This window comes from Centroberyx gerrardi, chromosome 19 (genome assembly GCF_048128805.1).
Source record: "Centroberyx gerrardi isolate f3 chromosome 19, fCenGer3.hap1.cur.20231027, whole genome shotgun sequence".
NCBI classification, from domain to species: Eukaryota; Metazoa; Chordata; class Actinopteri; order Beryciformes; family Berycidae; genus Centroberyx; species Centroberyx gerrardi.
Window position 1 is genome coordinate 5,858,455 of NC_136015.1, and position 12,195 is coordinate 5,870,649.

Consider the following 12,195-nt stretch of genomic DNA (forward strand, 5'->3'; position numbering starts at 1 on the left):
GTACTGCACTTTCCTAGAACTAAACTACTACATTTTAAAGTGATCAACCACGCATTTCAAGGTTTAAAGAATAGAGGGTGATAAATTAAGTTGCACTGGCAGCTGTGTAACAACATTGTATCAACATCTTCTAGTGATTTAGTAATCATTACCAAGTAAAATAGCTTGATACAATGTCGTTCTTTACAATCACATAGCTGAGAGAGAAACTTAATGTACTATGGAGTCTTTCTTAATCTCAATGTCCAGTCGATTTTCTCCTAGAGGAAAGGATAGATTATCTAAATTGCTTTACACATTTTTGCCCAGTGGGAATAAGTTTTGTAATCAGGGGGCTGCCATTTTAAAACAACTTTTATGGATTCATCGTATTTGCTATCGCCGTTTCCTCTGCGTTATTAGGCGGTTTAGTTTCATTTTCAATTCTAAAAAGGTGGGAGCGTCCATAAAAAATCCATTACTTGAGTTGAAACAGCCATGAGGACTCAGGTGCAGGTTGTATAAACAGTTCAATATCTGGAGTATGGCTGATCTCTGTACACTCCCTTGGTTGTTCGTGCTGACGGTGCCTTGCTGCGGTTATTTGCCCACTCTTCCTGACCTGATTAGGAGGAAAACAAAAGAAGCAGATGGGGAATGATTAAAGAGGAGTGAAGTCTGTATAACTAGTTTAATCATACACTCATAACCAGTCATGTAAGCCTTGTAAATACGTTCTGCTCCGTGGAAGCGATGCATCGCAAAATTGTGAGCCCTTTGCATGTGTGGTATTGATGTGGCTAATCTAATGACAAAAGTACTGTTTCAAGCCTGGAGAGCAAACACAGAGTCAGACCAAGAAGCCTGACTTTCACCTGGAAGGATGCATATCAGATAATTGAATGAGAGGATCAAATAGCTACTTGAAAAGGACCCGTTTAGTGGCTCCCAGCAAAAAGGTCACAATTACCATTAGCCCAAATCAGCCTCTGCTCACCCCCCGGTACTGTCAATGTGAAAGTGCCAGTATCGATGGCACCCTTTGTCTGATCTCCAGCCAGCAGAGACTCTTCCCTAGAGCTGAGGCTCACAAAGGGTTGTTTTTTTCTCAGTGGCAGGCTCTCTGTTGGCAGCCCATAACCAATACTCCTTAATTAAACCTGTCACCCTTTCACTGACAGTCACTTTAAAGAAACGGACCAAGGTAACCTTGTGTGTTGAGAACAAGGATGCGCATCAACCCTGTTTATCTGGTTTCCTTTGAACTGTCGAGCGCCTTTTCTCTTTGACCTATGCAGCAATTATGTGCTGTGCTGTTTTCATTGTATGTGTCGGTGCGCAATACTCCAGTGAGTTGACGCTGCTTGGTTCTTCTGCTTGTGTGGTCAGCAAAGTTGGGGAAAGTTTCCTCCAAAACACATTTGTTGTGGTAGTTCTGACTTACTTTTAAGAACACATTCAAATCCCTTCATCATAAAAATAAGTTGGTCATGCAGAGCTAATGGGGATCTAGATAAATCAAATCAAATCGATAAATGTAATGATGCAAAGGATACAGTGACTACTTTTTCCTCATTTCCCCAAATAACTAGCGATGTGTACATTTCACACGGAAAAGAATACGCAGAGCAAAATCACAGCAGTCATCTCTCATTGTACTTTAAGGCATGAAAAAATGTGCAGCACAAATTTCTTTAACACAGAAGTGTGATTTAGCGTACTTTAACACTGCGGTAATTAAAAAAGCAACTGTAATTATATTATCCATTTGCAAAAAGTAATGCATTCTTACTTACAGTAAGTTGCTAATTAAACAAATGTTAGAAAAAAACATTTACATATAGAACATACATTTCTGTAGCCTTGTCTGAGAGCCAAATACTTGAGTTAAATCTTTGCGCTTGTAGCTTAGCTCAGCACACACGAATGCACAAACTAATCCATCACTCTTTTAACACTATATTTTTAAGTTTGCAGCTGCATGGTCAGAATAGATTTTTCTCAGAGGATTAAATGGTGCACACCAGCATGTTCTAAGCAACACTATTAATTGAACCGCAGCCTCTGGAATATAACTGCAATAATGAGTTAATTGTGTACTAATGCATTTTCCACTGCAAGTTGTGCATTAAACACCTTAGAGAAGCTTCTCAGTGTGAGTTATATAGTGCAGTGTATATCTCATTACCAGAGGAGGATTAACCTGCAGCTCAACAGCATATACTGTATTAGCTCCATTATTGTTCTGTTGCACTCTATGTGTTAGGGGACTCTGCAGCAGCCGTGACCTTGGCCGGCTTCATATCTTGTCAAAACACTGAGATGTTAAACAAGTATTGTTTACCATTGTCTCAGCGGTGTTAACTTTGTGTGTACTTTATGGCAACTCGCATCTCTTTTTAAACTTCATGTACAGCATCCCAACAGGAGACTGGTCACGAAGCTGAGGCATGAAGCCGAGCGCCGAGCCAGACGGGACGGGGTGTTGCACCAACAAACTCTCAGGGTGCGATCACACCTATCTTTGGTCCAAACCACAGTGGAAAAGTTGATTTTGTTGCATTTTTGTATTTGATTCGTTTAGGACTGCCTAATTACAAGTGAAGCAGGGCTTGTAAACAAAAGTCACATGGACTCACAAGAAGCTCGTTGATTAGACAGAGTTTTGGTGACCTGTCGTCCCGCCAGGTTAGGGATTTTGGTGGCAGGGGGAGTCAAAACAAATCTGCTTCCAGTTCCTGTAACTTTAGCTGAGCGTGATGGACTTGTCTGTGCTTTTTGCTGTAACTGACCGTCTCTGGTGTTCATACCAGTTAAGAACACAGGAAGAAATAGCTGAATATGAGCATTAGTCCAGACTGACCTTTGCCATTTTGTTATGTTAGGCTTTCTTAGCATGAGTAACTGCTGGGTATCAGATGTCAACACCTGATACCCATAAGCCTTGCGTTTTAGGGTAGTTTCCTGTAGTTCTCCTAAAAAACTGCAGTAAAAAAATACTAGTAATTCTGTTATGTGTATTTATATAACAGGGCGGGGGCGGGGGGGGTTGGGGGGGGGGGGGTACAGGCTACTTTACAGAACCATGCTGCACAACTGCATCTGCATCGCATCATATCACATTATCAGTGGAGGGGAAATTTGAAGAGAAAACGGCAACTCACCATAGGAATCATATGATTCCCCACTGTGTCCATACTCATAGTAGTCATCTGAGCTGTGAAAAGAGAGAACAGTTAGTTGGAAGTCAGAATCTATCGGTAAACATGAAATAAGAGAAAAATGATATACTTTGCATCGCACAAATTGCAGTTATCAGCAGATAAATGGAATATAAATTACTCATTTTCAGTAGGCCTATTATGGAAGAACATCAAAGTCATATTTAGCAATATGCAATCACAGAGTATACGGTGTCGCTGAGGGAAACACACAGGAGGCGTTTTTCAGCTATACTCTGTTGGACATAAAAGTAGAAAGCAACCATCAGACGGCCTCCAATCACTCAAAAGTTGGGCTACATTTGCGCTTTCACAAGGCAATTTCCTTCGCCATATTTTTGCACAAACTTACAGTTCCGTATCACCGCATATGGAGATCTATGAGAGATGGCAACTTTAATGAAAAATAAAAAGATGTGGGGGAGGGGGGCATAGTGGTTCATTTCTTGCTATTTATTTATTTATTTATCTGCGGTCGCCGGTGAGATGCTGACAGAACAATCCTGCGTCAGTATCATTCAGTAACAGTGCTATCATTCAAGAGAGGCAATTCATCATAAGGCTGCCACTGAGCCGACGCCAGCCATCACAGCTGGGTCCTCTCTGCCTGCCTGTCAGTCTGTCAGTGACAGCAGCACCTCTCTTCTCTGCGGATTAGAGAGCTGAAGGCACCATCCAAAGCCTCAACACACCACATCAACACAACACCGCTTCTGAGGGCAACTAGGGGTGACAGTGGTGACATACGAGACGAGGTAACGCACTGCATTTACTCTCGTTACTGTCGTTTGAGTAGCTTTTTTACGCCATGATCTTCAAAAGCAAAATTCAGGACTACTATCAGTCAGGGGTGAGACACTTCAGTTCTCTATCGAATGACATCAGCACTTGAGGACATTTGCAAATTGCAAATTAAATCTGCTATTAAGTCTGCTCTTTATTGAGCAGTAGCCACTTAATAAAAATAAGTACTATTGTGAAAATGTAACCTTAATTATGAATCTTCACATCTTTGCAAATTTTCAATAATTCCCAATATCTTCCTCTCGTATGCAAATTAATTCACCAGACATCATAGGTTACAACAGGAGAACTTACTTCTCAGTTTTTCATCTAGTAGTTTGCCATACAGTGATGTATGGAGAAATATATGGCGATCGTACGACACGACACATTTAATAACAAAGTGTATTGTTGTATAATCAATGCATGGATGTATACAGTATATATTACGCATATAGTGTATGTAAGTAATATGCTATAAGATAGGTTTGCTAACGGTTCAGTTGCTAATGTTAGCTAGCCAAGAAGCCTAACTTAACTGTATACTCCATGGAAGAGATGGAGGCAGCTGATCAACCAGGGAGCCAGAGAGCTGAGATCACTTTCAATCTAATAGTACTGTTTTGAGTAGTTCATGAAGTCAATCATTTTACTCTTACTTAAGTTATTTTTGACGTAAGTATTATAGCACAATCTATAGCACAGTTTTTAGCGGCTCTCCATAAGCATTGCATCAGAACCTGGCCAGATATGAACTACATCTGCATCAAACCTGCTAAAGCACATGGAGGAAAGGTTACGTTAACTAACTGTAACATGAAATGCTGAAATATATCCATGATAGCAGCTCAGTTAACATTATCAAAAAGTCATCCATCCCACTTTGTGTTAGCCTGGTTGTTGTCTAGCTTGTTCATTAGCCTTGTTAGCTAGTTGGAGCTATAACAAAATAAACATCAGTGTAGTAATGTTATTGAATAACAGGGACAGACATTTTCAGTTAATTTTATATTATAGGTCAAATAATGAAATGAATTTCAGAATCTTATTTTGAAAACGTTCAACATCCCAGTTCAATGTCCCATATTGAACTCTGTTCTCTCATCTTTCTTACATTGCAAGGGAAAGATCATACTGTATGTAACAATGTCTTTTTTATTTTAAATGTAACTCGGTCACTTTCAAGTACATTTTAAATTAGCTACTCTTTACTTTTATGTGAATACATTTTTACAGCAGTAATTTTACCTCTACTAAAATAGAATTTGAGAAAAGTACTTCTACTCAAGTACTCGAGTAGAATATGTTGGAACTCTTTCCACCACAGATGCCATTCAGTAGCAACATCATGACAAGCTGATTGACTGTTGCATTGTTTTCTGAAACTAGTGTTTGTAAAGAAACAACCTAACATGACCAATTGGGGACAGAGGAAGGAATCTATTTAAAAGCACTATGCCGGCTTAATGAGACATGCGACAGCTCCCTAAAGAGGTTTGCGCCTTAAGTCAGGCTTAGCATAAATTTTGCACAGCTCATGATTCAACTACAAACAATGCAAACCCAACAGCAGCAAACAAGGCTTTTCCCTCGTGCTAATGTAGTCTCCCTTCACGAAGTGAGGCCAGCTGTTGTTGCTCAGAGTGCGAGCTTTCCAATCAGCCCTCGCGGCAGAGGTGCCACCTTGCATCTGCCATGGGTGTCAAGTCACTGGAATATCCTTGACACCGCTCATTGGTGAAGCGAGAGAGAGAGAAAGAGAGAGAGAGAGAGAGAGAGAGAGAGAGAGAGAGAGAGAGACACACATGCGACAACTGAGTGCATGTTTTGGCTCGTCATGTTGTGTACCCCTTGACAAGACCTGACAGGATACTAAATAATTAGATTTCACACTATGCTAAAATGCCAGGGTATATTCCAGAGTGGTCCCCCTCTAAATAAACATCAATTTTTATGAATGTCAGAAAATCAATTTGCCACAATTCACATCGGGCACAGGGGCTTCCAGACATATGACAAATATTGGATAATCTCGGGCTCTCCTGTACAACGCTCTCTCATATTTAAGAATATAAAAAAAAAACACAAACCACACAAACCAGGATGCCTCACAGCACAGGTAACACTAGTTCAGAGATTTGCTCACAAGCTGTAGGCCGTCTGAAGTTATTCCTCACTTAATATATTTTCACTGTGTTTTCTCGCAGAAACCCAGAGCTCAGATGCCTGCGAAATGGTTTTTTTTCGGTTCACCACTACTCTTAAAGACTGCGAGGACCAATAACTGTGCTCTGGTATGTTGAAAGCTGCCGGGTCAGACCTGCTCTTTGCACAAAGAGGAAGAGTGCACCAAAAGCTGTTAGGCGCTTCTAATTTCTGGGGTGACATTTTATCAATATCCCTACACAACTTCTCCCCATAGCGACTTTCCCTTCTCAATTACCGAGATGGGCGAGTCCAGAGATGCATCCTGAAGGTCAAAGATTCGGGTGAAATTTCTGGTATGCGCGGTCCAAAGTTCAGCGCAGTCGAAAGCCCCTGCGGCACATTTTAGCATCACTCACCGGTCTATGAAGTGAACTAATGGCGTAAACACAGTATGCATCTAGAATTGAAAACATTCCCACGGTGTATGGCTTATTTCAATTAATGCTACTGTATATATTTATGTACTATATATTCCAAGCAAACTAAACATTCCCTAACAGCTAATGATGGAGCAAGGAAACCTAGACACTCTTATTTCATAATGTAATTTCTAGTAATTACATCACTAGCTTCAAAGGATTCAGTATACTCATGTTTTTCAGGTTCCAAACAAAAAAGAAGAAGAAATATTGAAAATGTTGTCAGCTGGTAATAGTTTAGAGAAATAAAGGAAACTTTCAACTGAAAAGCCTTGACATTCCCTCGTACATTCCGCGTTTATCACCACTGATCCCAAATCACAGCTTCGCCTAGTCAAAAGTGCACAGCTGGCAGCATGAACACAAGCATGAGATGAGGTGCCTGGGGTGGTTAAGTCTCAGTAGAGATATTGCCCTGTCATAGGTGTGAAAGTGCTTTGACTTTCTAAATAGGTCAGCTTTTGATTTGACATTCATTAGCGGAAGGCGTCCGCTGCTCTGTGTCTCCCAGCACTTCAGCTGGCCAAGACACGAAGAAAGGCAATCTGTCTAAAGCCCTGGCCCCGGACCTCCAGGAACAAACACAACGCCTATTAGATGAGCGCGTCTCTCATCAGGAACCTGATTCCAGGCCTACTTTTCCACAGGTAAGAACCTGCCTCTTCCGGGCATCTGTCATCTCCGTGAATGGCTCATTTTAAGCACTGATGTTGCCATTCCCGGGTGCCGCGAAACAGATGGTGGTGTTAAATCTGAATGATGTAGTACATGTCCCTAGTGGACTTTGTTTTCTTATATCGCCATTACTCTTCCATTCCTCTTTGATAAATTTGAAGAAATCAAGTGGGACATTAGGAGCGGCTGCAGAGGAACTGGGGGTCAGCCTGACATGGGGAGAGGCAGCTTTTCTGGTACAGGCCTACTTCTTGCATGCGCGCTGGACATTTTTATCCCAGCTGACTGATCATGAAGGACACAAAGGACTAAGAATCCTTAAGTGACAATACTTCTTTGACTTGTATAATCACATTTTTCATTCATTCCTGGAACGAGGATGAACAATAAAACGCTGACGAAAAATGCCCCACATTGAATGGTCTGATTACAGTACAGAACTCACCGGTGATTTCCGAAGACGACAATAGATGGACTGAAAACGGACGGGGAAAAAAAGGAGCAGCATTACTTTTTTTCCGTCGTACGGTTTAAAATGAAGCTCACATTATTTCAAATGGAAACCCTCCTTATGGGTACACTGGTGATTGCTCAACGTGGTGGCTGATTGCAAGGCAATCTCCAATGTTGAACCCCCGCTGAGGTGTCACAAAGAAGGACAAAATGGCCTGCGGCACAGATTTTACTTTACAAATGAGTCAAATCTTCTTTCTAGTCTCAGTCGGACCATTTATGTTACGGTTTTTTGGACTAAAAATACATGACATCCACCAGTGTAGACTGTATAGTGTCTTTTATTTTAAGTATAATCTTTCATCCATATGGTCCAACACTTTAATAATAATAATGTTTGGAATAATGTTTTGGTTGCACTAAACATGAGTGTAATACTGTGACTATCTAGAATCTGTGAATCCTATTGAGGGAGCATTAAAGCTACAATATGTAACTTTTTGTCTTGAGACAGGAAGTGTATTGTTAGTCCCGCCCCCCTCCCCCTCAGTTGGTTAAGTTCCCGCCCCAACACTTGTCACTCATCTTGATGAGTGGTCTACATTGAAACAGATATCAGTGTTGTTGATAGAACTTATCTCCTCCTATGCAGGTTTCTGGCACAGCTGCTCGTTCGTATCTCCGTCCTCCATTGTTGAGCAGTTTAAAATGTGAAGGGGTGTGTGTGTGTGTGTGTGTGTGAGTGTGTGTCTTGAAACTGGTGGTGTGGGGTGTTTTTGTTCCAAAAGACTATGTGCCAGAATGTGAGTTTTGAAAGCCAGCAATCTCAGCACCTGGCCAAATAATGGTTGAGTCATTAGTATTGATCAAAACCCCTATCAATTCCCTGCAGATATATTATGGTCATTTTGTGCCATGGGGCAGTACAAATCTTACTTATTGCCCCTTTAAATTATTAATAGAATGGGACTAGAAGTTTGTGTGAGTGTGTGTGTGTGTGTGTGTGTGTGTTTGGCGGCGGCGAGTTGTTTTGAGTTGTTTCGGGGCTCTTTCAAGCAGCCGACCTGATCCGCCACGCCGGCGCAATTCCGAAAATCCAGCAGCTCTCCTCCTCTGTTCTCCTCCACGCCTGTCTCCTGTACGGAGATTTACAGCTGCTCCTCAGGGATGCGTCTGCCCTTTTTAAAACACTGTCACACAGCTATCCTTGTAACCGCGGGCCCCTCGGGAGCCGCGCCGACGCCGACGCAGCGCACCAGAGCAAGGTGGAAGGGAAGGGAGGCGCGAGGTGTCAGCGGCCCCGCAGTCTCGCAGGTGTCAAGTATGAAATAACGCTCTGATCCGCGCGGGCCGACCTCGCCGCGACCTCTCCGAGTGTCCAGTCGGGGCCGCGCCACAGCTGTCATCCCTCCTCATTTCCCTGCAGAGAGATCACCTTCTCTCGCGCGCTAATAAAATTAAAGACGCTCTCCGCACAAGCAGCGCTCCTTGACCTTCCGCCTGATTGGTACCCGAGCGCGGCGCATTTCGGCTCGCTCTCTCCGGAGACGAGGCCCTGCTGCATTTCCCTAAGAAGATGATAAATTAGCGCTCTACAGTATGTTGCATAAACACAGTGCGAGAGGCGGCTGTGATGTGGGAGCCAGTGGACCGACTGCCACGGCTGTCATGCTGAGGTAGCGTTCCGCGAGGTTCCCCCCCCGGGCTTCGGCTCTCTTCTGAAAGATGTAAATGTCTGGAAGTGTCTTTGGGGCATCTAAAAAAAGGGGGCTTGCTTAGCTTAAGTCTCATGTCTCAAGGTTGGGGAGCGCCTTATTTGCCTTTCAACTTGAATTAAGCCAAAATTACTCGATTCTAGCTCTTGCATGCGACGGAATTTGTAAGGAGCGGTTAGACATGCGTCTCGCCTCATTTGTCACCGGTTGCCGTTTTCCACCTCGGTGTAACATTCTTAAACCCAGCGAACGACATTAAGATTTTATCGTCGTCATTGCTGGGCAGTGACAGCGGTCAGGAATGATATTTCAGGTATCGATGAAGAAAAATAGCTGTTACTTTTGTTATCGTCCGCTTTAAAAGTCAGATTGAAGTTGAATTATCCAAAATCCATGGACAATCGCCATCCCTCATCATAATTAGTCATCATCCTCTCACGCTGAGCTAGTTTAGATGAAAAATAGTGACTTTATCCGGGTGGAAGTATTCTCACTACTTTGAATTTATCAAGCGAAAGGACAAGAACAATGAAGGTAAGAGAGGAATCAACCGCCCATGTTTTCTCTATCTAAATGTACTGCGTGTGTTGTGGAACTATTTAAAGATACATACAGCACCAGGAGCCACTGTCTGTGCAGCATCACAGTCTGCTTATGAGGAAGAGCACCTTTTTAAACCATCCTTTAATTTCAAACTGTGTCCATAAATGGCAGGCCTGTTTGCACCACAAGCCTTTGGGGTAATACCATGACAGAGAGACGGTAAATTGCTCTGCTTGTTATCCTCCGGCTACTGAAATCCTGCCACGCAGTCAGAGCTCAGATGTGGTGACTGGAAGCTCCTTAGGCTGCGAGAGGCATTGTTAGGAGAGATCTTGTCCACATACACACACACACACACACACACACGCACACACACACACACACACACACACACACACTCCTTGAGGCCCCTGCTGCAGCTGGGACCTGCCACGACTTTTCCTCAGGCTCAGGGCGAAAAAGGCTGCACCTTTGTCCATCACGAAACTAAACGGGACTGTGACTGAAGAGGAATTCACCGAGTGGCACGCCATTATTACGTTGGCTTAATTACAGCTGCCACAAAAGTGCCGCTTTTGATGTAGAAAACGCATTAATTAAACATAATGAATTGTTTGATTACAGTTGTAATGGATTGTTTGATTACAGTTTGCGTCACAATTCTGTCTCTGTATCGCTCCAAAATCAAACACTGTGGTGAGGAAATGTAAAGAATCAAGAGTCTCAAGCGCTTGACGTTGTCACATGCTAGCATTATTCATCATTCCTGTCAATATTGGACGGTTTTATGATGCTAATTATATTGTAACGCCTACAAGACACAACAGCGGACAAATAAAGAGCTTGTGCCGCACAACGTATCCTCTGTGTTTATGGACAGACGGTCTCAGAAAAAAGAGAGGGGAGTCAATCAAACCAACGGCTGTCACATTACAACAATGCTGTATAAACCTGTCTTTTATTACACACGGCTTACAGTAACAGAAACCTTTCAAGCAAATGTGAGACATAGCACGCACAAATAAGAGAAGAAGTAAGTGAATCACTGGTCTCTGGAGATGCAGGCTTCGATGTCTGGGCCCTATTAGTTGCCTCGTCTCTCGCCAGATAACAGACATGAAAATCTCTTTTGAGTCAACCCAGCCTCCAGCCTTTACATGATGGACTCCATTTTTCTTCTGCTGCCCCCGCCCCCACCGAGCCCCCCCCCCTCCCACCATTATTCACAAGGCTGCTTTTAAAACAAATAGCTGCAGATACCCAGGGCGGGCCTGCGTCCCTCCAGCCAGCATCTCTACATCTAACAGCCAACACTTCAAGATGAGAGAGAGAGAGAGAGCGAGAGAGAGAGACTGGTCCAAAAAAGAGATAGCACAAAGGATGGACGAGGCCTGGGTGACATACATCCTGACACCGCCACAAAAGAAAACATCGACCATCCCGCTCACAAAAGGCAGGGGACAGAGTAATATGTTTTTTTTCTGCCTTTTTTTTCTTCTTCTTTTTTTTTTACAGCTGCCACTAATACAATGCAATTTTCTGACACCCTAAGTGTGCCAACAATCATTCCCCTCTATGAAACGGCTCAGGCAGACAAATATAAACGGAGCACATTGTGTGACGGAGTTTCGCTGTTAGCGGGACACCAACAAACCAAAGCGAAAGCCTTTGACCTTATGTGACACAGGGAGGGTGATCGCTCCCTGGATATACGAAAATCAATATTCTGCATTTAGCTGCGCAGGACCCTCTGTTAAATGGAGCAACATGCCAGCAAGACAGTTTGCTTTGCATTGTCATGAGACACAACAGCGACCGCACTGAAGAAAAGAAGAAAAACTGACGGGAGCACACTATTGGCAAGATCTTTTAAAGGGTGATTAAAGCCAAGATAATGAATTTAACTCAATTAACTGCCATTAATACGTTTGACGCAAATGTAGCTCCTCTGAAACTGTGTATTTTCCGTATTATCTGAGCCAAAGTTTCTACGCTTCCCTGCTAACAACTGTAATACTTAACTAAGAGACCCTGCTATGCCATCCAATTTCACCTTTTGTTATGCTTCTTGAATGTTTCTGACTGCTCCCTTTCAGTCCGTGACATTATGACTGTAGCTTATTGTTATTAATAACTCGCATTCAGCATTCGCGCCAGTGTACTCCTACATACACACCACATCCTGTCTCCACATAGTGT

At 42.9% G+C, this 12,195-nt stretch overlaps 1 protein-coding gene across 1 annotated transcript in view; it reads right to left on the bottom strand.

Moving 5' to 3' along the window:
• Window positions 1–241: 241 nt before the first annotated feature.
• khdrbs3 (KH domain containing, RNA binding, signal transduction associated 3) overlaps window positions 242–12,195 on the bottom strand; it is a 73,333-nt gene continuing 61,379 nt past the window's right edge. The window contains exons 8-9 of the mRNA XM_071913373.1: window positions 3,144–3,196; window positions 242–601 (exon numbers count right to left, since the gene is read on the bottom strand). Coding sequence (XP_071769474.1) covers window positions 510–601; window positions 3,144–3,196 — 145 coding nt within the window. The 3' untranslated portion in view covers window positions 242–509. The remainder of the gene's footprint in view (window positions 602–3,143; window positions 3,197–12,195) is intronic.